This window comes from Sturnus vulgaris, chromosome 9 (genome assembly GCF_052056855.1).
Source record: "Sturnus vulgaris isolate bStuVul1 chromosome 9, bStuVul1.hap1, whole genome shotgun sequence".
In the NCBI taxonomy this organism is placed as follows: domain Eukaryota; kingdom Metazoa; phylum Chordata; class Aves; order Passeriformes; family Sturnidae; genus Sturnus; species Sturnus vulgaris.
In genome coordinates, this window is record NC_142251.1 from 14,400,667 (window position 1) to 14,422,904 (window position 22,238).

At 39.4% G+C, this 22,238-nt stretch overlaps 1 protein-coding gene across 1 annotated transcript in view; it reads left to right on the forward strand.

Moving 5' to 3' along the window:
* The first annotated feature begins 12,454 nt into the window (after nucleotides 1–12,454).
* Nucleotides 12,455–22,238, forward strand: part of PRKACB (protein kinase cAMP-activated catalytic subunit beta) — a 65,737-nt gene continuing 55,953 nt past the window's right edge. Inside the window, exon 1 of the mRNA XM_014883460.2 lies at nucleotides 12,455–12,698. Coding sequence (XP_014738946.1) covers nucleotides 12,653–12,698 — 46 coding nt within the window. The 5' untranslated portion in view covers nucleotides 12,455–12,652. The remainder of the gene's footprint in view (nucleotides 12,699–22,238) is intronic.

Consider the following 22,238-nt stretch of genomic DNA (forward strand, 5'->3'; position numbering starts at 1 on the left):
GTGGACAAAGGCAACCAAGAATCACATCCTGAGGCACTATCACGGTGACAAGGCAGATCCAAGGTCAGGCCGGGAAGTCAGTCAATAGACAAGGATAAGGTCCAGCAGTTACCAGGCAGAGGCATAACAAAACCAGGAGTGAAACCAAGCTGAGGAGCTGCCTGAGCCACAGCCATGTTGTGGCTGTACAGGTGATCAGCACTCCTCCAGTGCAACTATAGCAAGAACTGTGAACTCAGGGCTGACCTTCAATAGAGCTCCTGAGCTCACGGCTGTGGGGAGGTCCCAGCTGAGGCTTCTCAGCACCTTTAACACATATTAATGCTCTCAGTGTCCTGACACAGCAGGATTTAGAGGAACCTGGAATTTAATTTATTTATTTTATTTGAAATTCTGTAGTAGAGATTGTAGGACTTTTGCTTTTTTGTTATCTTCCACAAGGAACTTTTGTACAGTATATCTTGTATTAACCAATATTTATCTGGATAGGCATATGAAATTTAATTCAGAGTGTAGAAGGAACTTCCCTGTCCAACAATAGAGTTTTGTTTACCCTTTCAATCAATTACTGCTTGCTATTTACCACAAGAATTTCTGGTTCTGGCAAAGGTAAACAACATAAGGGTTAGCTTGCAGGACAGCTAAGAATACCCTGACATAGGTAACATTTCTACAGACTGAATAATATCTATTGGCTCTTGTTCTGTGACATTTAGAGACTTAAAATTTGCCTCTATTGTGCAGCACTCACCAACAGGAACTATTAACAAAGATTATAAAATAAACTGAAATGTGTGGAGTGAGGACTTGTGGAAGCACACTATGAACTGATCTCACAGAGAGAATGCAAATTTCCATGCACAAAATAACTCACATCTTGAAACCTGTTTTATCCCTCTTTAAGGTAATGAGTAGGATGCCAATGTAGAACAGATAGTCTGATATTAACCTTCGTGTCTTTAAAGTGTGGTGCTTCTGTTAAAAATATGAATTTTGCCACCAATGATCCAGAGCAGACAGTGGCAGATTACGAGTTTGCTACAATCCAAGTCCCATCCTACTCCTGTGTGAGACTAAAACTCTGCTGCAATACAGTAAGTAGAAGAGAAAGAACATGTCACATTTTATAAAAAGTGCGGTGGACTCAGCAGCTCCATGAAGATTTAATAAGATGTTACCATTCAAAGATCCAGCCACAGTAACAGAGGATTAAAATTGTCATTCAGTTTAATTATTCTGCATTTTACCCTCTTTTGACTCAGATATATTTTCTGATTACTTCATTCTCATTTTAAAGACTATGTAGGACTTAAGACTGTGTGAATTTGGATTATGTAAACAAGAATTGCTTTATATTCCTGTTCGTCTCTCAGAAGAATGAAGGCAAGGATGATTTTCACAGGATTCAACGAAAAGTTCTAAATAACTTAATCTTCATTTTTGAGATCCAGTTAATCTAATAAAGCTACTACTTCAGACTTTTTTCATCATTTAATTGCAAACTCAAAGATTTTACATATTAAATTATATACGTTTTTCACAGCTGAAGTTTCAGAGGAGTATTTTTATATTGACTACAAGTTATAGAGCTGTCATGTTAGCACAAACTAAATGGAGATTTTCATCTTAAACATTAGAGATATGAAATGGAGTTCAAAGCTAATTAGTTGCTCATCTATGACCAAGTTCACATGTCTATATATCTCCCATGGACAGCAATTATTTCCTAGATTGTAGGAGGTATATATAGGAATAATATAATATTTTAAATCTGGAAAAGAAGTAATGTAATAACTTTATATTACTACTTTTAACAATAACATACAGCAGCAACAATAATAAATTTTTGAAACAACTTGTTGTATTGAAACACTGCCAGGAAAGGAGACATTTTAAAACATTAGCTGGAGGGAAAAAAAAAAGTTCTGAATTATCAGAGACACAGAACTGCCAGATTGTTGTCTTGTTTTGGGGTTTTTTTGGGAATTTTTTTTCATTATTTCGTCAGAAATCTGTGTAAGGTAGAGCCTGCTGTTTTGTATCAGTAAGAAAAAGCTTTGAAATATTTATCAGCTAAAAAATATTTAACCCCTCTATTTATCATGTTTAATGGCAACACATATTGCAAATGGTAACTTTTTCACCATTATTTGAATGTCACTAGTACTTTTAATTGCTTTCTGTTGGGCTTTTCACCTTTCTAAAGTTATCATCTCAAAATGAAAAAAAATCATTATAAAAAAAAAAAAATTAAGTGGAGTTGTCACTTTTGTGTAGTCAAAGTATTCTCATATTCTTCTTTCATTACATATAAATATTTAATCAGTATGCATTTATGTCTCAATAAAAAACAATGTAGAAAACATGTTTATTTTTTCCATATATCACAAATTAACAGACTATAAGAGCATGAAGCATTCAAAAAGAAATGTGCAAAACAAGTTTGTGAAAAAATCTCTGTCTGCTCATATATGTAAGGCTACACTGGATCTGCCTGTCCCCAGATGACCTCGCTTTTCCTCAAGGTCCCCAGCTTTTTGAAGACCACACGTTGTTCCACTGATGTTTACAGGGGTTGTCTAGGCAACCAGATAAAACAGAGATTTAAAGCGGCCTGCCCTGTCTGTGCTGTGGACTCCAAACTCACATCAAGGAAAGGAGCCCTGCCTGTGGAGAAACACAGCCTGGGGTAGGAGAATCCTCCACATTTTAGCAAATCCTTTCCTACAACTGCTTGTTGTAGCAACAAAACAAAAGACTACTACAATTATATTTTACATAGACATGGTGAGTTTTGATTCAGACTATGGACTGTAATTTTTTTTAGTATAATAGAAAATATTAACAAAATTTACATTTCCTTATGATCTCATTGAATTTTTATGTCCAAGAAGTGACAGTGACAACATTACTGAGTGTCTATTTCAATTATAATAGAAAACAGAGACCCCATTCAAAATTAGTCCCCCATTGTGATGCTGTACAAACATATATTAAAAGACTGTGTCTGGAACAGAAGTCTGCAAATTACTCCACTCAGAGTCATCAGGGAAAAGAGCAGCAGACATGGAGCACACACAGGCAGAGATGAACCTGGACAGTGTGTGTATTTCCAAGATTGTAACAAAATCAGTTTCTCCAAATTAAAGCAACACTTTTTCTCTCCAAATGAGAAAGATTACCATCTCTTATCTTTCTTAAATGACTACATTGCATATTTTCCTGTTGCATGAGCAAATTCTACAATTCTTCCTTAATTTTTTTTATCTGTCCTCCTCTCTCCTGCATGTATATGTGCTCCAATTCTCCTGGCTTCATTTTCTTCTCATTATCATTTTCAAACATTTTCTTCTGTTCTGCAGCCCAGCCTTTCTCTTCCCTTCTTCCTTGAAATCCCTGCTGCCACGGAAATCCTGCTCTCCAACACCACTGAAACTTTCAGAAGCCTTTTACTTCTAACTGTGTAGCCCTAAAATTTGTGGATAAAAAAGCACTCTATAAATGGTAAGTATTGGTATTGACTGTGTTATTAATATTTGCATGTTAAAGGATCAATATACAAACCATTTAGCTCCCCCTTCAAGCAGACAATGAATTAAAAGAATATTCCTCTCTTGGCATTTAGAGGGAAGATGAACTTTAAACTGAAGGAGTGCAATTGCAACCTGGATTCAGCATTTCTAAGAAATTATAAGAAGCAGTAATTTACCCAAGAACCATTTCTGACATGTCTTTTGTGCCTATTCAATATACTATCCTATGCTAACTTTGAGGAATGGATATGGTCAATCATACTCTTGTCTCTTCAATAAATTGATGCAATGTTACTGCAGAAATGAAAGAGGATGCAAGAGAAGTATTTTCTTTGAAATAGCTTATGAAGAGTATCAGGCACAAAACTAGAGAACACACCCAGATCCAGTGTTGCAGGAAATATCCTGATGTCACTGATGGCAAAACTTCATTTAAGTATGAAGAAATCAAGATTTCATTTGAGACTTCAGAAAAAATAGTTTCTCATCAGCAATGGCTTTTGTGGCCTTTTCCCGTGCTTGTGTGCTCAGGGGATCAGAAATCTGGTTTGTCCTCTCAGTAATGGTGAGGAAAGGCCCTGACTTAGACATGCCTTCATTTTTGTTCAACACTCTCAGTGAAAATTAAGATCTAATGTATGGAATATTTGGAGGAGGCAAGGGATGCCAAACACCACCAAAATGTGCTTCTGAATTCCATTGGTTTGTGAACTCTTACAAAATAACGATTCTGATGGTAAATCTGCAGTACAGTGAAGGGAAAGAGCAAGTAAATGGAATAGGGTGGCAAAAAGAGGGCAAAGCAAATTGTGACACTAAAGGCACATAAAGCCTTTGGAAGATAGAAAAGAGCAATTTTTGGGAGGAAAGGAAATAAATTTTTTAGCAGTATAAAAAAAGTAAAACTAGGAGGAACAAAAAATATGTGATTAAATCACAAGACAAATTTTACTGTGATAAAGTAGATGGAAAGGAAGATATCTGAGGAGAAATATCAAAGGACAAGCTTTGCTATCTAGCTACTTCAAGTGATCTAAACATATAATGCCATCACCTCTGAGTTAAAATGTTGCACCTGAGCATAAGAAATAAATACAGATGTTATCCCCAAGACAGTCAGATTTCCATGCATCCTCTGTTAGAGACCTTGGTTGATTCATTTTACCTGAAATTATTTGAAAAGAATTACAGCATTGGAAATGAGAAATGCTTGAGGATAATTTTTATATGTAGACATTTATTGGCTAATATATTACTTGGGGATGCATCTGCTCTTTGAACAAAAAGAATGGCATTCTTTCTTGTAAATGTGATAGTTAAAATCTAATACTTAATATCAATTTAAAAGCCCTGTCTTTCACATTCATGTGCAAAAACTGTATTTCACATGATTCCCATTTTTTAAAATGGATTTAAAAAATAAAAGCTTCACTAGAAGCATTACATTTATTTCAGCTATTATTAGAAAATTATGTCTATATTTCAGATGTGAAACTGAGTTTAGAGAAAATCTGGCTTGGACTAACTGTAAATAGAAGTCAAAGTTCTCTGTTTCATGAGATTAAAATAATGCTTGAAAATACTCAACTTCTCTTTCTTAGTCAATCAGACATACATCTATCAAATATACAAAATATCTACTAATATCAAAGCATAGTCTGACAATGGCTTCTCAGACTCAGGAGTTGAGAGGAAAAAAACTTATACTGACATTTGCATTCCAACCACTTGAAATAACCACTTTCTCTTTGTGCTAATGAGAATTAATAAGTTCTTCTTGGCATGCACTGTAGATATTTCTCCTTTTAGCTTTGTGAGTCAAAGACAAACCAAAAGAAATCCAAAAATAGTAAATAAACTTTATAAGCTATTTTTGGCTGCTTTTTTTTTTCATATGTGAAGTGGTTTTTACTCTTTTTTTCTTGCATGGATTTTTTTTCAATAGATTCACACCTATGAATATGATACTATAATTGTTTATTCTTATTATTTCTCCTAAAGAAAGGTTACTGGTCTAAATATTCTTTTAGACATTTCACTTTCTGGCTTGTAAGTGTAAGAAAAAAGCATTGCAGGCACCTGATCAAGGAACATCTACTGAAACCCTCTGAGCCTGGAATGACCACTCATTCATAGCACAAGCAATGAAAAAAAAATTGAAGCATTTAAAGGCTCAAACTCTGGAAATACCAGAAACTACTGGAAAAGAAGGCAAGAACACTTCAGTGTACATCTGGAAGCATTACATGTTATTTAAAAGCTAGTCTATCAGAAGAAGGTTTTCCTTCTGAAAATAGCAAGTGCTGATGCATTTGGCATATTTAACACTTCTCAGGAATCCAAGAAAAGGAGGATATTCATGAAGCTGTTACAAAAAATGAGGAGTATTGCCTTCTAAATAAAAATGAAGCATATTAAAATTGTATGCTTCGGTCTTGAATGTTTAAAAGTGTCTTCTGCTTTATAAGATTGGGATGACAATTTTATCTGCTAGAGGTGTATGATAAAGCATGGTATCACCCTGCCATAGCATAAGATCTATCGAAGATTTATAGATTTAAAAAAAAAAATTAAAACCCTTCCAACTTTAAAAAGCCGCTGGTTTTTGACAGAAAGTGGAGCAAATAATACAGAAATAGACTCGTGTGAGAAGCAGACTCCAGATGAGGCAATTTAGAAACTACCAAGAAACTAGTACTTGAATAAGTGTTGGACTGGACAGTGCTTAGGAACCTTAGATATTACCAAAAGCCGAAAATACCATAAGATAAAGATATCAGAGGCAGAAAAACACCCAGAGCTTGAATTCCTGAGCAAGGAATAACAACACAAATAAAGCAGATGGAAGATGATGAACATTAAGCAAAAGCTTGTATTCATTTTTCTTCAAGTGCCAGGGATTTGAACCATGAAGAAGCTGCATGTTGCTGCCTTGGATGATTGTTTTCTTTAGAATAAAAACACTTGCAGCAAAAGGTGATGTGTGCAGAAGGAATAATAAACATAAGAGCAAATGGGACATACAACCTTCAGTTAGGCCTACGTATATGCACAGGTCCTAGTGTTTCTAGGAACTGTGCTGTAACTGAGATAAAAACAGCAGGTTGTAGAAAGATAAAGGGGTAAAAATACAGGCTTATGAAAGTGATTTTTTTCTGTTTAAAAATGTGTTTCTAGAAATAAAAAATAAATCAGAAAAATCATCTTAGACTCTTTTCCTATTTTTAGATGGAACTACTAAAGATATTACAGCAGAAGAGCAGATTATGCATTAAGAACCTTTTAGCTAGACATCTTTAACCAATACAGTGATATGTGACAGACGGACACAATTTACAGGACATACATTTGAGCAGAACACAGTGAAGACTAGATTTAGATGTGAGACTACTAGTTCCTCATCATTACTCACTTATTGGGTGCAAAGTATGTAGGAAAGCTTGCTGTACTCCTTGAACTTTCCCAGCTAGAATTATAATGACCTTCAGATAACCCAGCATATTTCACTACCAAAGTGATTTAGGCTAAACTGAATTAAGGCCATTTTTAATTCTGAAGAAAAATAGATACCGAGGCATTTAATATCACTTAGTCTACTTTAAACTAACAGCTGTAATTAACTTGGAGATCTCTCTAGAAAATACCTAAAAAGATAAATTTAAAAGACCATTATTTTGGTTTTTGTTCTTAATCTTCTTAATTCAGTAGAAGGTTATTCACAGTCTTAATATACAATAAGAACAAACAATATAATATTGATCACCTCTCAATTATGGTAAACATGCAAGTAATTAAGACAACTACCCTGAAAGTAGCTTACTATATAGTTTTTTAAACAGCTATGCATTTTTAATAACTTTGACTACACAAGCAGTATTTCTATTCAAATCTGTGGGAGCAAACTAAAATCAAATGTCAGACAAGTATACCATCAACGCTAACTTATATTTCATTCCTGCTAGAGATCACATGCAGCAGTATAAATATGTTGCTAAACTACTAAAATTACAAGAAAAAAATGTGACATTTTTTGTTTGCTTTCCTCTACTCAATATGTACAAAATCAACTTTTCAGAAGTGTAGCAAATAAATATAAAATATCTTACAAGGAATTTTTTTTCAAATGAGCTGATGGCAGCCAGATACCCACAAAACAATCACAAAGCCAGTTACAGAAACAAGTCGGTATGAATTTTCCATAACAGTAATTTGCAATTTCTTCCGAATCATAAATTTACAGGAGTATCTTCAACAAATACGGAATAATCTGCAGAACAATTATAAGCAACTAAAAAAAGTGTTGCTTGGCTGACAGCAAGAGACTACGCCCACTGCCAAATGATCATAGAAGATAAAGGCCAAGAACTGAGCAGCTGGACTTGCCCATTAAGGCAGTCTGTAGCTTATCTCTGAAAAAAACATGTCAGTTCTGCAGGACATTGACCTCAACACAGCACCTGCCACCTCCTCTGGTGAATTAAAATATAGCCATAGAAAATTTGATCAAATGCTCTTTTGTAGGGAGCAATACTGACAGCAAAAGCATAGAACCTATTTTGTTAAATTAGGTCTAAAGCATCATAAAAAAAACCCACCGTGCAACTTTACGGGTCTTGAGAGGCTTGTGGTGAACTGTAGGTAAAAATCAATAAGGGAATATATAAACTCTTTCCTTCTATGTTTACACAACGTTTTTTTGACCAGTGGGTATCTTGGGAAATATTTGGGAAACATCTAATGCCAAGAAAGAAAGAAAGGGTGGCAGTGGTGAAGTATTGGCTGCTGGTGTAAATTTCCTTTAGAGCTTTTTGCTTTAAGTCTAGCTAGTCACACTGAAGGAAGCCCAGGTTGCCCTTAGTTAAGAGTCCTTCCGAACTAAAATGTCCTTCAAAATTGTGACATCCATGGTATGCCAAACACTTTTCTGAGGCTCCAGATTCCATTGGGATTCCCAGTTGAAGGGCATCAAAGAACATTTTTCAGGAGATCTTGCAGAGCAAGTCCTTGGCCAAGTTGCTTTCATTTCATAGTGGAATCAGGGACTGTCAATCTCAGATATTGTAGAAACATGATGTAAGTCCTTTCATTTCTCTCTGAGTGGGTGGGTCTTCAACTGGAATGAATTTGGCATCAGTAGATTAAGCCTTCCCTGCAGAAGGATGTAGTTTATTGCTGTCTGTATAGCTAGTACAGGGAGCAGTGGAAATTGCTGTACTCCTGCTTTCATCCTTTCCCTTAGCACATCTACATGACATAATTGATATATTCTTGGCAGGTCTGAAATTATGCTGCAGTGATGAATATTCCTGTTTCTGGGTCAGAAGCTGTAAAATTTGGAAAATATCTTCCATATTCACAAAGAAATGCATATGCTTCTTGGCACGTTAGCAACCTGCTAGAAAAGCATCCCACACTGGCAGAACAGGGGTTAGCTGAGAGCAGGAAATGTGCCAGTAGCCTGGAACAACCCAAAAGGAAAACAAGGAGTTAAATGCCAAATATATCATTCTGTTTAGGAGAGAGAAGGAGGCTGCCAGGGGTATTCAAAGATGCAGGAATGTGGGATTTTGGGAAGAGCAGTCTAATTTGCTATTCAAACCCTGCAGTTTAGAGGCACTGCTGCAATGCTAAGGCAGGCTGGCCACAGAAAGAGAATCCCAACCAAGGCAGGTACATATTCATAACCTAAGCAGAGCCCACACCCTCAGGGTGAGGGTGATCAGGACGGATGGGCTAAACCATCAATCTGTATATGCCAACCCCTTGCACTGCAGAAAAATCTCAAATGTGAGAGAAGAAAATGAAGATGCATAATGATTTAAATTTAGTGAGTTGTTTCAAATGTGAATTGAAAACAACTGCTGTAGTTGCTACAGAAATGCCACTATCTCATTTAGAAATCGGAATGATTATGGAGTGAAAGGATATGTGGCTCCAGAAGTAATTACCATATGAACAGGTGATTTCTACTAAAAACACCTGAGAGTCTTTAATCTAGAAGAAATTTATCTTTTTTTGTCCTGGAGTGACCTTCTTTTTAGTTCTAAGTCTATGTAGGGTAAAATATGTTTCATGAGGGAACTATACATCTGATACAGAGCTTTAGGCTTTATCAGAGTGAAGGACTGGTCTTGCTAGCATATTCCTAATTGATAGTTGCCAACAAATCTGAAAAAAAATGGATGAAAACCTGCTTAGAGTCATTGAAACAACATCATCCGATCCATACAGTTCTAAAACGGCTGAGTTGACTTTCTTATATTTTTAAAAATCTCGTATAGATTAGCAAAACAAATGAAATTTTAATTTTCAGATTGGGCCTTTAGTGAAATATTTTAACATACACAAACAGGATTTTTTTTTCATATTTGCATGACTTTATTTTTTAACCAATTGGGTTGAAAGAAAGAAGACAAGCTACTTGTATATAAGCAGTGATATGAGGCATTTTAGCATAAAAAAATTTTATATAAGAAAATTAAGGAAACTAAAGATCAGAGCTGGAATAGAGTTGACAATCTGAATGCTAAGTGACTCTATACACATAATAACTATAAACATTGGTATGTTTTGCAATTAATCAATTACTATTAACTTGTTAATATAGCATAAGATGTGTAAGTTGTATGAATGTGAAACGTCCAACCCTAACTCCTTATTTCTGTTATCTTCACCTACACGTGTAATGCTAGGACCATGGATATGGTTCATTTAATGTTTCACAGCACATTGAATTATATTTGTTAGATTTCTGATAAAGACAGTGTTTGGGTCAAAACATTTATGCAAATCCATCAGTGCTGCATGTGCATCAAGAGCATGTGGTTATTTGAGAACCATTGCAATGGTGCACACACACACACACACATATATATGGTGTTGGACATGTATATGTAGGATTTTGCTGGAGTACATGAAATGACTAGCAGATCCTTGTCCACCAAGACCCAAATGGCAGTAATGTCTGTTGGACATTGGTGGATTTCCACATATGCAGCCTTTGCAGCATAATTTCCTAGCAAAGGGATGAGCTGTACCAGGAATATGCTAAAGATGCTGCAGCATATCTCATTTGTTAACGATACCACTGCTGTCTTCTCAAGGATATCAAAATGCCTGTCAGCACCTGGATGAAAATCAGCTGACTCAGACTGAATCTGGCCAAGATGAAAATTATGATGGTTGGAACAGGGAAAACATTTAAAACTGGGATAAGATCTTTGCCTGAGACATCATCTTCAGATATTTATTTAAATATTATACACCTCAGAGTTCTATTTATTGTCATTGTATGAATGATTGAGATGACAGATGGCAAAACTACCCTCTCCTTTTCTCATGCTTAAGTTCTCCTCCTGGTGCAGATCTGGCCATTGCAATCTACATGCCATTCCTTGGCAGAGTGAATTACTGATAACTTGCTGAACCTCTTTTTAAGTGCATAAAGAATGCACAGATTCCAGCTTTGGCAAAATGAGACAGCCCTCTTCAATTGTGTCTGCTTCACTGCCCCCAGTGATTTGCAGTTATTTCCTCATGATGCTTGAGTCTTGTTTCTGATCTTCAAAGCAATAGAGACCTGGCTTCCCCAGAGACAGCTTCTTTAATCACAGAAACACAGGTACTCCCCTGAAGTAAGCAGTATCACACAGATCAGGATAATGCAAGGGAAAAGATGAAGAAAAACAGAAGAAAGTCCCTTAAACCGAAAACTTAATTGATCAAACCTCAACCTACAAAACATTAAGATAATTCAGGTAAGTGTTCCCAAAACTTTGCAGCCGTATAATCCAGGCAGCTTGTACAACTGTCAAGGTAGAGCACACACTGGCTAGATCTGCCCAGTGTTCTCATACAATGTACTCCACTGCACAGGCTCAGAAAACTGGAAATTTTCTAGAAGTATCTGCTTTAATGTGCATTAGTGTATGTGTATAAAATCCCGTCTTATAGTAAGGTAATTCAGTATTAGGCCGTGACAGCGTGTGCTTCACAAGCAGGCAGCCCACAGTGCTGGGAGAGGATTTTGATAGCCCCTGCGAAGGATGATAGCCAGAACAATTCCTTCAGCCTTGCGAAAGAATGCTGCTAGAAGAAGGCTGGGTATCACATACATTGTCCTGGCAGAAGACATGCAGTTTGTGATCCATAAGATTAGCACTTCTGCTCTCCACTCTCTCCACTTTAAAGCACATAAAATAGAGCCTTTTTTGATAAGCATTTCCTCCCAGAGCTAAAACACTCAAAGCGTTTCACATGATAAATATATAAAGAGAGCTATCATCAACTTGAAAGTCACAATACCACTTGAAAATGTGTAGCTGTAGCTATTTATGATGGGTGGCAGCAAAAAGGGGGGAGGAAAAAAAAAAACCTCTTTCCTGGCAGCTCGCTTACTTTCTACGTTTTTTTTTTTTTTCTATAGTCTGGTGAGCCGTGTAAAAACAGTCACTGAAACAGGCGGCAAGTGCGAGTTTCCTCCCGTCGGCCGCCGGGGTGGAGGCCCGGGCGGGTGTCCTCGGGGATGCTCAGGGGCGCGGGGCGGGCGCAGCCGCAGGGCCGCGGCCCGCGCGGCCTCCCGGGGTCACCTTGGGCACGGCGGCGGCCTCGCCCCCGCTTCGGCCGCTGCCCCGCGGGCGGGCGGGCCGGGCCGCGCCTGCCCTGCGGCAGCGGGGGCGCTCGGGGGCCGCCGCCCGCCAGGCCGGGGGTGCGGAGGCTGCCGAGACCCCTTGTGCGATGGCCGCGGGTACCCCCCGCGCCCGCCCCCCCGGACCGCTATCGGGCAGGGGGCGCCGCCCGGGCTCCCGCAGCCCTTGCCCCGGGCCAGCCCCCGCCCGAGGCGGCGGCAGCGGCCCGGCCATGGTCGGCTGCGCCCCCGCGGGCGGCGCAGCGGGAGGAGGCGCCGCCCCGGCCGTCATTTCCGCCGAGTGCGGGGCGGGGGAGGGGGCAGAGCGCTCGCCTCCTCCTCCGCGGCGGCCGGAGACACAGAGACCCAGAGCGGGGCCAGGGCAGCTCCGCCGCCGCTGCCGCCGCCGCGCCCGCGGGCCGCGCCGCCCCGCCAGCCGAGCCCGGCCCGGCCCCCGCCCGGCATCCCTCCCGCCCCCCGCCCCGGCCCGGCCATGGGGAACGCAGCCACCGCCAAGAAGGGCAACGAGATCGAGAGCGGTGAGTGAGGGGGACGCGCCGCCGCCGCCGCCTCCGCCCGACTGCGCTCCCGGAGGAGGGCCCGGGGCCGGGCCTGGCGCGCCCGCCCCGCGTCGCCGCCGCCGCAGGCCCCACGGCCTCGGGCCGAGCCCCCCGCCCGTACAGGCCCGGCCGCGGCCTGCGCGGCGCCGCGGGGAGCTCGTCCGACGCCGGCTCCGCCACGGGGCTCAGCGGGATCTCGGGAAACCAGCGGGGCAAAGCCGCCCGCTGCCGCCGGGCCGAGGCTGCCGCCGGGCCGCGCGTGCGGCTGTCCCGCAGCAGGTGTCCGTCCCCGGTGGAGGAGGAGCCGGCGGCGGGGCCGCGGTGTCGGCGGGCAGGTGTCGGCGCCTCCGCCAGCCTCCATCCTCGCCCCGGCCCGCTCGCTTTCCCCACCCCCGAACACACCCTGCCGGCGGGGGAGGCCGCCCGCCCGCCGCGCTCCGTCTGCGGCGGGAGGGTTTTCATCCCGCTGCGGGGAATGTAGGTCAGAAACTCCTGTGCTCGCCCGGATCGTGCAGCCCCGGTGACCCCGCGGCCGTGCCCGCGCCCCGCGGCGCAGCCCCAGCCCCGCGGCGTGTTTACATCGCTCGGGAGCGCGCCGGGAGAGCCCTCGGTACTGCGTTGCTCTCCTGAGCCCTGGGTAAAATGGAAGACAAAAGCATTGATCTGAACTCGTCATGGCAGGGAGCTTTCTGCTGGTGTTTCTGTTCATTTGTTTGCTTTGTTTTTATTGTTTTGTTGTTTGGTTTTTTTTCTCTCTGAGTATTTCAGCATAACTTTAAACAATACAAAGCCGATTCAGTTGTTGTGAAGAAAACCCTAGACTTCCTTTTTTTTTCATGTTGACTTACTTCATTTCTAGTGAAAAACTTTGGGTATGTTTGTGATGGATAAGAGTAAAGACAAGACAAAGTGAGCAGGCAGTTGTGCAAGCTCAGTGTTGTGACAACAATACCCTTTGTTACTGGAAAATCCTAGGCCATTAAAATGGAAAAGAACTTAACGTCGAAGTTGGGGGATTTGTGTGTTTGTTTTGTTTTTTGTTTGTTTGTGTTTTTAGTTTATATTTTTTTTTTGTGTATTTACTGTTGAGGTCTGGGGTAGAACTGGGTAACCCGATTTGCATAGGCCGGGTCCTGCTCACACAGCATTCCTCTGGCTTCCCAGGGATCTGCAGTGGGTGCATCCAGCTGTGGGAGCAGGGGCTCTGCCTGACCTACCCAGTGCTGATTGTTGGTTTCACCTTTCAGTTCTTGTGTCTTAGCTTACTATTATTTTAGACTTCACAATCTAAATCTGTTAGGAGTATTTGACCATTATTGTTTAATGGTTTTATTTTTTAGTTGAGTGTATTAATTTTGATGGAAAGTATTTTAGCCTAACTATAAAGATAAGTATGGAGAGGGTGGATTGCTTGAAGTGCTTCAGATGACAAAACACTGCATTTTGTACTTCATGGTAACTGTACTGCTATTAGTTTGTGCAGTTAAATAACACTACAACACAAAATGTTTACTTCCATTTCAATGAATTCTCATGTTACAAAATACAATAATTTTTTAATTTGCGGGAGTTTCCTTCAGAACCTTTCTCTTTCCCTTTGTTAGTTTAAAAATGAAATGCTGCTAGAGCCATCAAGCTCCATGCTTAATTACTCAGTATATTTAGCAGCAAAAAGCTCTGTAATGATACAACTCCTGTAACTAGGGGAAAAAATTGGTCATCATTGACATACTGCTGGGAAAGACCAGGATTCACTTTCCATGGAAGATTGATAATATGTGAATATTATACAACTAATTACTTATTAGAAATAATGTTTGGTTTACTGTCAGTGAATGTTGATTGTTATCTATTCATATGATGCATGGCAACTAAAAACTAAAGAAACATGGAATGTGATGGAGCTTTAATATTTCTGAATTTGCATTGTTGGACCAATTTTCTAGTTTTGCATGTTAAGCGTCCTCAGTAGTATATATTCCAGACTACAGGACACTGAAAATGAAGCTGAAGGGGTAACAGAAGAATATCCAGCTTTGAATTCTAAAGGTGGTGTTACGCCCTTGATCCATGCATGGAGCTCATGGAATTGTGTGGATCAAGGGCATGCTAAGGTCCCTGGAAGAACAATGAAGGGTAACACAGCTTCCCCTGATAACTATACTTACTAGTTCATGAAGTGTAATTTGAGACCTCTTGCACTGTCTATGTTCAGCACAGAAAATGCTGTTCACCCAACTATGGCCCTTATATCCTTCTCATTTATTGTAGCTTTCCATTTATAGTCGAGTATCTTTAGTACTTGTTACTTCACTTAGGCAGTGAAGTGGAATAAAACCATGAGTATATGAACACCAGTAGTAGATGAGAGCAAATGCTTTATAGTATTTCTGAGCTGAAGTTGCAGGTGATTGAAATCTGAGTGGTGGTGGTTTCTTCAGCTTGGTCGCTTGCGAGAGTGAGTCGGGCTGGTGTAGCAGGGAGGGCAAGCTACATTGTATATACAGAAGATGGAAAGGAAAGCTTCCGTGGAGTCTGTTAGGGGTTTATTTCTATGGCCTTCTGTTCCAGGTTGTCCTAATGTACCTTGGATTTTGACTTGGAGGACCAAAACTAAAAGTTGTTCTTTGGTAACAAGAAGCTTCAGCGTTCTGGCTCTGTTTTAAACTTTATTTGTTTTAAATGCTTTCATGGTTTTCCACATGAAAGGCACAGCAACCTACAAATTCTGAGGACCTTTTAGAATAGCAATATCTTTCATTTGAAATCTGGAGAGACACAATTATTAGTTGCCATAAAAGTTAGTCTGATTCCTCATCCTAATATTCAATTAATTATTGTCTTCATTATTTTTGAGGAGCTTTTTCAGCTGCTCAATTTACAGTAGAGAACTTTTGCAACCTAAATGTTAAAAATATCAACATGTGATAAATTATGTTTTTTAAAAAAGGAAGACTCCCTGTGGCCTAACTTGTTGCAATTAATGTAGAGAAATGTTAGCTTTATTATAATTCATTATCTTGGAATAATTTGTGAAAGTAGCATGAAAGATCACTACAACACATTTGAGGTTTAAAAAAGGTTGCATAACTTTTTAATTCACCAAGTGAATCTGTTACTTTCGAAATCATTAATTTTATGTGAAACAAGAATGTTTTAACTTTACTAGAACTACTTTCTAAACTAGAATGAATGTCAGTCCCGCAAAATTATATAGTTTGTAGAAAGTTGTGTTTTACATCAGATGACACAATAATACAGATTTTTAAAGTAATTGTGATGTATGGCTCTGAACTATTTTCCCTATTAGATATACAAAGGAATGTCATACATGACAGCAGGAGGTTTGGCTATAAATTAATAGTAATCCAATTTGGTGTTTTGTTTGTGGTTTTTGCTGGGTTAATTTGTTTCCTCTATTGTCCATTCCCCTTTTCCCCCCACAGATTCAAGCGTACTTAGGTGTGATGTTGTCTTTTTCTTTGTAGCCACCAAACTGAATGAGAGACCAGGTGATTAGAATACACTCTTCAGGGACTGGAAGATTTGGAAACTTTCTCTTCTTACAATAGATTTTGATGACGTGGCCTTGGCTTCTGAATTTTATTTGTTGGGATTCAGATGGCCTTTGCTTGCCTTTTGTGTGGCAGTATGTGGTGGCAAATTGCTCTCAAAATGTATTTTAAAAGGAAACTGTACATGATTTTCAAAGCATAATTCTGTATGTGTATCTTCTTACCTGGTAGCCAGATCTCCGGTTCTATTAATCCAGCATGATTTTACTAACTTTAACTTCTGTGGCCTTTAAATAGGCAAGTACAGCATGTGTGATGTGTACTCTGCGTGTGAGTTTTATGTTCATTCACTCTTCCTTCTCCTCAAAGTGTTCCCTACAGTATCTTCAGTATGACAGAGTTCCCATTATAGTCAATTCTTTGCTTTAAAACTCTTATAATTATTCTTTAAGTAGTGCTCCTTTGAAGTATGCTTGACAGAAAGATGCTGCCTTCTGCTTCTTCTTTTTCCAATAGATTTTAACCTCCTCTGGGTACGTTTCTTTAAAACTGAGGGGGTTTTTCCATATTTTTCATGTGTATTCACTGCTGGGTCATTCTATTGTATTTTCTTGCTGAAGACCAAAAGAGACCACAAGTGCATTTCTTGTTAAGACTAGATGAGGCAAGGCTCTATCGCTGCTGGCCTTGGTTAGATTAAAACTGGTGAAGTAGAGGTGAAAAGCTCTGTATCCATTGGTATCCCAAGGTAGCTGATTCCCTGTCACTTTTCCAGAGACTTTTGCTTGAGAGTTTTTGATCAGAGTGTAGCTTTATTGAACAGAGAGTGTCTTTTTTCTTTTGCTAATTAAGTTTAGCTCTCCAGTTTTGAAATGACTAGCTATTGGAGCCTACTTCTTGGATCAGAACATCAGCTAAAATACGTATTGTATAAAGAGTAACAACATATATTGGAGTGATGCTGGAATGGTCTGCATGAATGACATCTCAAACAATGTATGTAAAGCTTCTTTCCCACTATGTTGGGGTTGTACCATCTATTAATCAGGTAGGTTTCAGCAATAAAAAAATAAGAAATAGTTGTAATTACTTGCTGAAGAAATATCTGAAAATTCCTCTGCTGTAATCGCCAGTGTAAGATTACCAGTATGCATCCTGTGAAGAGAGGCACCATCTGAAAATTCTGCTTTAATTAAAAACAAAATGCTTATTCACAGCTTGGACTAGCAAAGAGAGAGGTTATCACTCATTAAAGATAACCACATGGTAGCATAACAAAAGGTCAGAAGGGCCTCCAAGTGATAAATAGGTTTGTATTTAGCTGTTGTGGTTAGGCCTTTATTACAGGCTCAGACTACTTTAAAGACTGAGTATTTTAAATTACTTGGCATTCCCTCCTTGCAGGATTTGTTTAGTGTTTGTTCATCTATCCATCCACATTTGTAGAAGTGACATAATGAAAAGTAATCTCTTGAATAATGCTGGCATTTCTCATATTCTTTCAAGTCACTTTGTTCCTTAGCCTAATTGAGGCTATGCTGTGCTGCAAAAGTGAAGCCTCTCATTGGTTCAGGGAGCAGAATGTAAGGATGCAGCAGTGCAGGTTACAGTGTGGAGTGGAGGGCTCTGCTCCACTCAACGCCAGGCTGGCAGGGAGTCTTCTCCAGATAGTGAAAGTGCTTCTGGAGCTGGCACATCCCTCCTTTGGACAGAGCTCCTTTGGAAAGGCTGTCAGCTTTTGTGTTTTGCCTGCATCCTTTCTAGACATCATAAAGGACTTGTTTATCCAGGTGCTTTTTTTTCTAAACTACAGTGGTTGGTTTAATAAAGAATATTGTTTGTGCTGTACAGCGGATGAGTTCCAGATCAGATCTGAGTAGACTGGTTTGTTTTGTTTTATTTAATCAGTGCTTCTAGCATTTAAGCTTGCAAAGTTTTCCGTGTTAGGAGCCTTGAGTCAGTGGGGATTTTCCTTATAAACTTCTGAAATTTAGCGCTAGGACTTGGTAAAAAGTCTACCCTGCAGTGCTGCTCTCAAGCTTTGTTTCAGGTGCAAAGTGCTATTTCATAAGCATTTCTTTCATTTGCAGTTCTGCTTTTCTATCCCCTGCCAGTTGTTTTCCTGCCTCTGTGCCCTCAAGTATGCTGGAGTAACTATTTATGAGACAACAAGGTGAACTGAGTTTGAGATTGATCTAGGTTAAAAATAACCCTACAGAAAAGGGAAAGCAGAAGGGACTTTAGTTAACCTGAATTTGGCTTTGTGATCCAGTTCACTGCAGCCACACAAGCAGTTGTAGCAGTGCAGGTGGGATATGGCACAGAGAAAAGAGTGGATAGCAGGCACTAAATAGGAGGAGCTGCCTGACCTACTGCTGGTGCCAAAAGGAGAGCTGTGGTTTCAGGCTGTACTGCAAGTATTTTCCTACCATAAGCAGTTTCTCCGCTCTGAGCTAGAAATGCTTCCTGGGAAATGGGAAAGAGGACAAAGTAGCACTGGAGCTCTGAGGAGGTAAGTGAAGTGAGGAAAATGTTGCCTTAGAGTTGCAAAACTAGAAGATAAAATAACTTTCTTTCCTTTTTTTTTTTTTTTTTTAATTTTATTTTTTTTTTACCTTCCCCATCAATGGTTGGGAAAGGATTGCACACATTTTCTTTGTGTTATCCTGGTGTTCAGGAGAGCTAGTCATGAGCTAGGACCCCGTTTTGTTTGTATAAACGCAACATCATTTGTTTTCTGAAACCACATGTTCTGCTTTGGAAAATAAGGTGAATAGTGACAGGAAATGGAAGTGAAGCTCTTAGTTTGTGTAGCAGCAGAATTAGGATACAGCAGTTGAGAGGCTGTGCTGTGCAGGGAGCTAAAGGAGATACTGCCCTGCTGGTGGTGTTGGGATCAGCAGCGGTTAACAGGAGTCTCTTCAGGGCTCGTTTGCGCCTCTCTTTGGCATCCCCCTTGCTGTTTCTTCCACACCTCAGCAGAGTCACATCCGCTAAGAGTAAGGTTTCACAAAACAGCTGAGCCCATCTGGTGACTTGCACTGTTTAAAAATCAGGTTTTATTCCTAGACCCTTCACAGGTCACAATTCAAATGTTTCTCCAATCCATTGTTAAGGTCTTTTACACAGGCAGAAAACAATGCAGGTTTTATCTCTTTGGGTTATCCATAATTATTTTTGCACACCAAATCAATTCATTGAGGTGTCAGATGGCAAAATACAGATTCAAAGGAAGCGCTGAAAGCACCATCGGCAATGAAATGCTCAGGTGGCAAGAAAAAGCAGCCTATACTTTTAGCATTGAGCTCTTTAAGACCTCATCTTGCTAACTTCTTGGAAAAATTACTACTTCAAACTACCACTTTCTCATCTGCATTTGTTTATATAAGAAATTACTTCAAGACTTGAAGTTTTTGGTGAGAGATGTTAGCACCTAGCAGTTGGGTATCTAGAGCTATATGAAAGTAGAGAAAAATAGAGGAAAACATTGCTTGTTTCTATCTCTACACTTGCCATATGGATCTTTAAGACAATAATATTTTAGAAGAGGGTTTTTTTCTGTTTAAGTTCTACATTTTGTGGGTTTTTTGTTTGTGTTTTGGTTTTGTTTTGGTTTGGTTTTTTTGTTGGTTTTTTTAGGGGAGGGTTGTTGTTTTATTTTTTTCTTCCAATTTGCTATTCAGAGTAGGAAATGTAACAAAGTTTTTATTTCTTCCATTAAATTACTTTCTGCTTTTACCTGCCCAGAAGGAAAAGGTGTTTGCTTCTAATGGAATGAGTTCTGGTACATATTCCTTGTTACACATGTAGTAGGGGTTAGGCTGACTTCTTAGCATTATGCTGTGCAGTAAAGGTGTGGAAACACCTTGGTGTTTGTTTTGTGGGGTTTTTTTAAGCCACAGTTCTTGTGATTTCAGAATAAACAAACTGTTTCTCTACACTGGGGTGTCGTCTGTAGTTTTGAGCAAAAAATTTGAGGGTTTTAGAAATACTTTTCAGTAAATCATGGAGGCATATAAATATGCTCTGCATGTAAGAGCTAAGTGGGTGTCCAGATTCTGAGAAAGCAAAAATCATCAAAAAAGCTGATCTATACCAGAGAGAGCCTGATGAGCATTTTGAGCCAAATATCCCCTTAGGGAGGACAGAGAGGTGCTGTTCTACTTGCACTGACCTTTTTCTTTAGAGAGATACAGTATTTCTGTGATAGACTAACAGTAAAGTAGCAAGGCATCTTACCTGTTTGTCCTTTAAAATGTTCTAGGTGAGTATCTAAATTGTTTGATTTGTAAATGTTAGTTTGTTATTCCTCTGCCTCTTGTTAACTTGTATCCTTTTGGTAAAATACAGTAATATTTGAACTGAGGACATCAGGAACTTTTTGTTTCTTTTATTTCATTCATGTTAAGCTGCTTCCAGGAAATATGTACTCATTAACATACTGCACTTGCTTCTAGCACTTGTCTGTAAACCCACAGACATCCACAGCTGCCATGTGGCTCAAGAAATTAAAACAAAGAAAAGTGCATTATTGGCAAGAAGATGGAAACTTGAAAAATAGAAAAGACTGTTACTTTGCCTGTGCCTAGAATCAGTTTGCTTTTCCCTCTCACAAAATGACATAATTAAGGGTGTATGTACTCTGCTACTTCAGTAGTTGCATTGTTATAGTAATTAAGGTTAGTTTTGATTACTGTAACATTAGGTAGTTTGAAATTCTTTGTCTTTTAGCAAGCAGCAGTAACAGTTTTATTGTGTATGTAAATTCTGATTGTTAAGCATATGATAATCTAGCCTTACTTTGCACAGGGTGAAATTGTGATTTAACTGCACTAAAGCCTATCATTAAGATAAAGTTTTTAATGTAAATTACCTGTATTCAAGCATTCCATTAACTGATCCATAGATTAATGTGGAGGATGGAGGTTTCAATCAGGGTTTCTCATTGAAAAACAGGGTAGGTGGTGAGAGAGAGAGGAAGAGCATTACATAGCTAAAATCATGCCAAGCCCATTGAAAGATTATGGTGTTTTCCTCTAACAGGTATGATGAAAGGAGATGTTTTCACTAACTTGTTGAGGACTATTTTATATTGTGCGGTTTTGAAAAATTCAATGCCTCGTTTATATGTTTTTCCTTGTGAAAGCTTGTGTAGTGAGAAGCACACCCTGCAACTCCCAGCTCTGGTCTTCTGCTTTGGGAACTATGGATTGAGCATTCTAAAGCAATAGAGTGCAACAATGCATCCCATGTTCAATTCTCTCCCTTGGCTGAAAAATCTACATTGTAGTGGTACATGTTTACGTGAACTGAACTTCAGAAAGAAATTAGGTGCTAGATCTTTTAGCTTAATATAATGGCCTGTGTGAATTATGAATATCAAATTGCAGGGCAAGCAAGTTTTGAAATTTGTGTAGAGCAACTTCATGGGATGTGGTATTGCCTGGGAGATTGAGGGTGTGTAGTGCTTTGTAGTGGTTCTTAGGGTGTTTCCCAGTTCTTTTGCAAATGAGCAATTTTTTTTCCTTTAAATTTCTTGAGGATGAATGATCAGATGCAGACCTGACACTAAAAAAAAATTAACCTGTTTTTCACACAGATTGCACTAATACCTAAGAAAGTTCATTTTCCATCTAAATTTGGTCTATTGTTATGACTTTTTTTTTCCAAAAAGATTGCCCTTTTGATACTACCTACCTCGTTATCCAGCTGTTCATTTGATATTCAAATGCAGAATTTATTTCGCTTACATATTAACTTAGAGTTTTTGTATTGAACTCCAAGGTAGGACATTCTTGAACTTCAAATGAATGTGTTCAGAGTTTGAGGTTTTTCAGTTTCAATTAACAATTTTTGTTTTTAAGAAATACTTACTACCATGTGTTGGTGATGAACATCTAACAACTTGTATCTCAGGTGAACAGTCAGAAAAAGGTTAGCAAGGATGGAATGATGTCCATGTGAGGAATTACTATGTAATTATCTGACCTCTCTTATCTAGAAT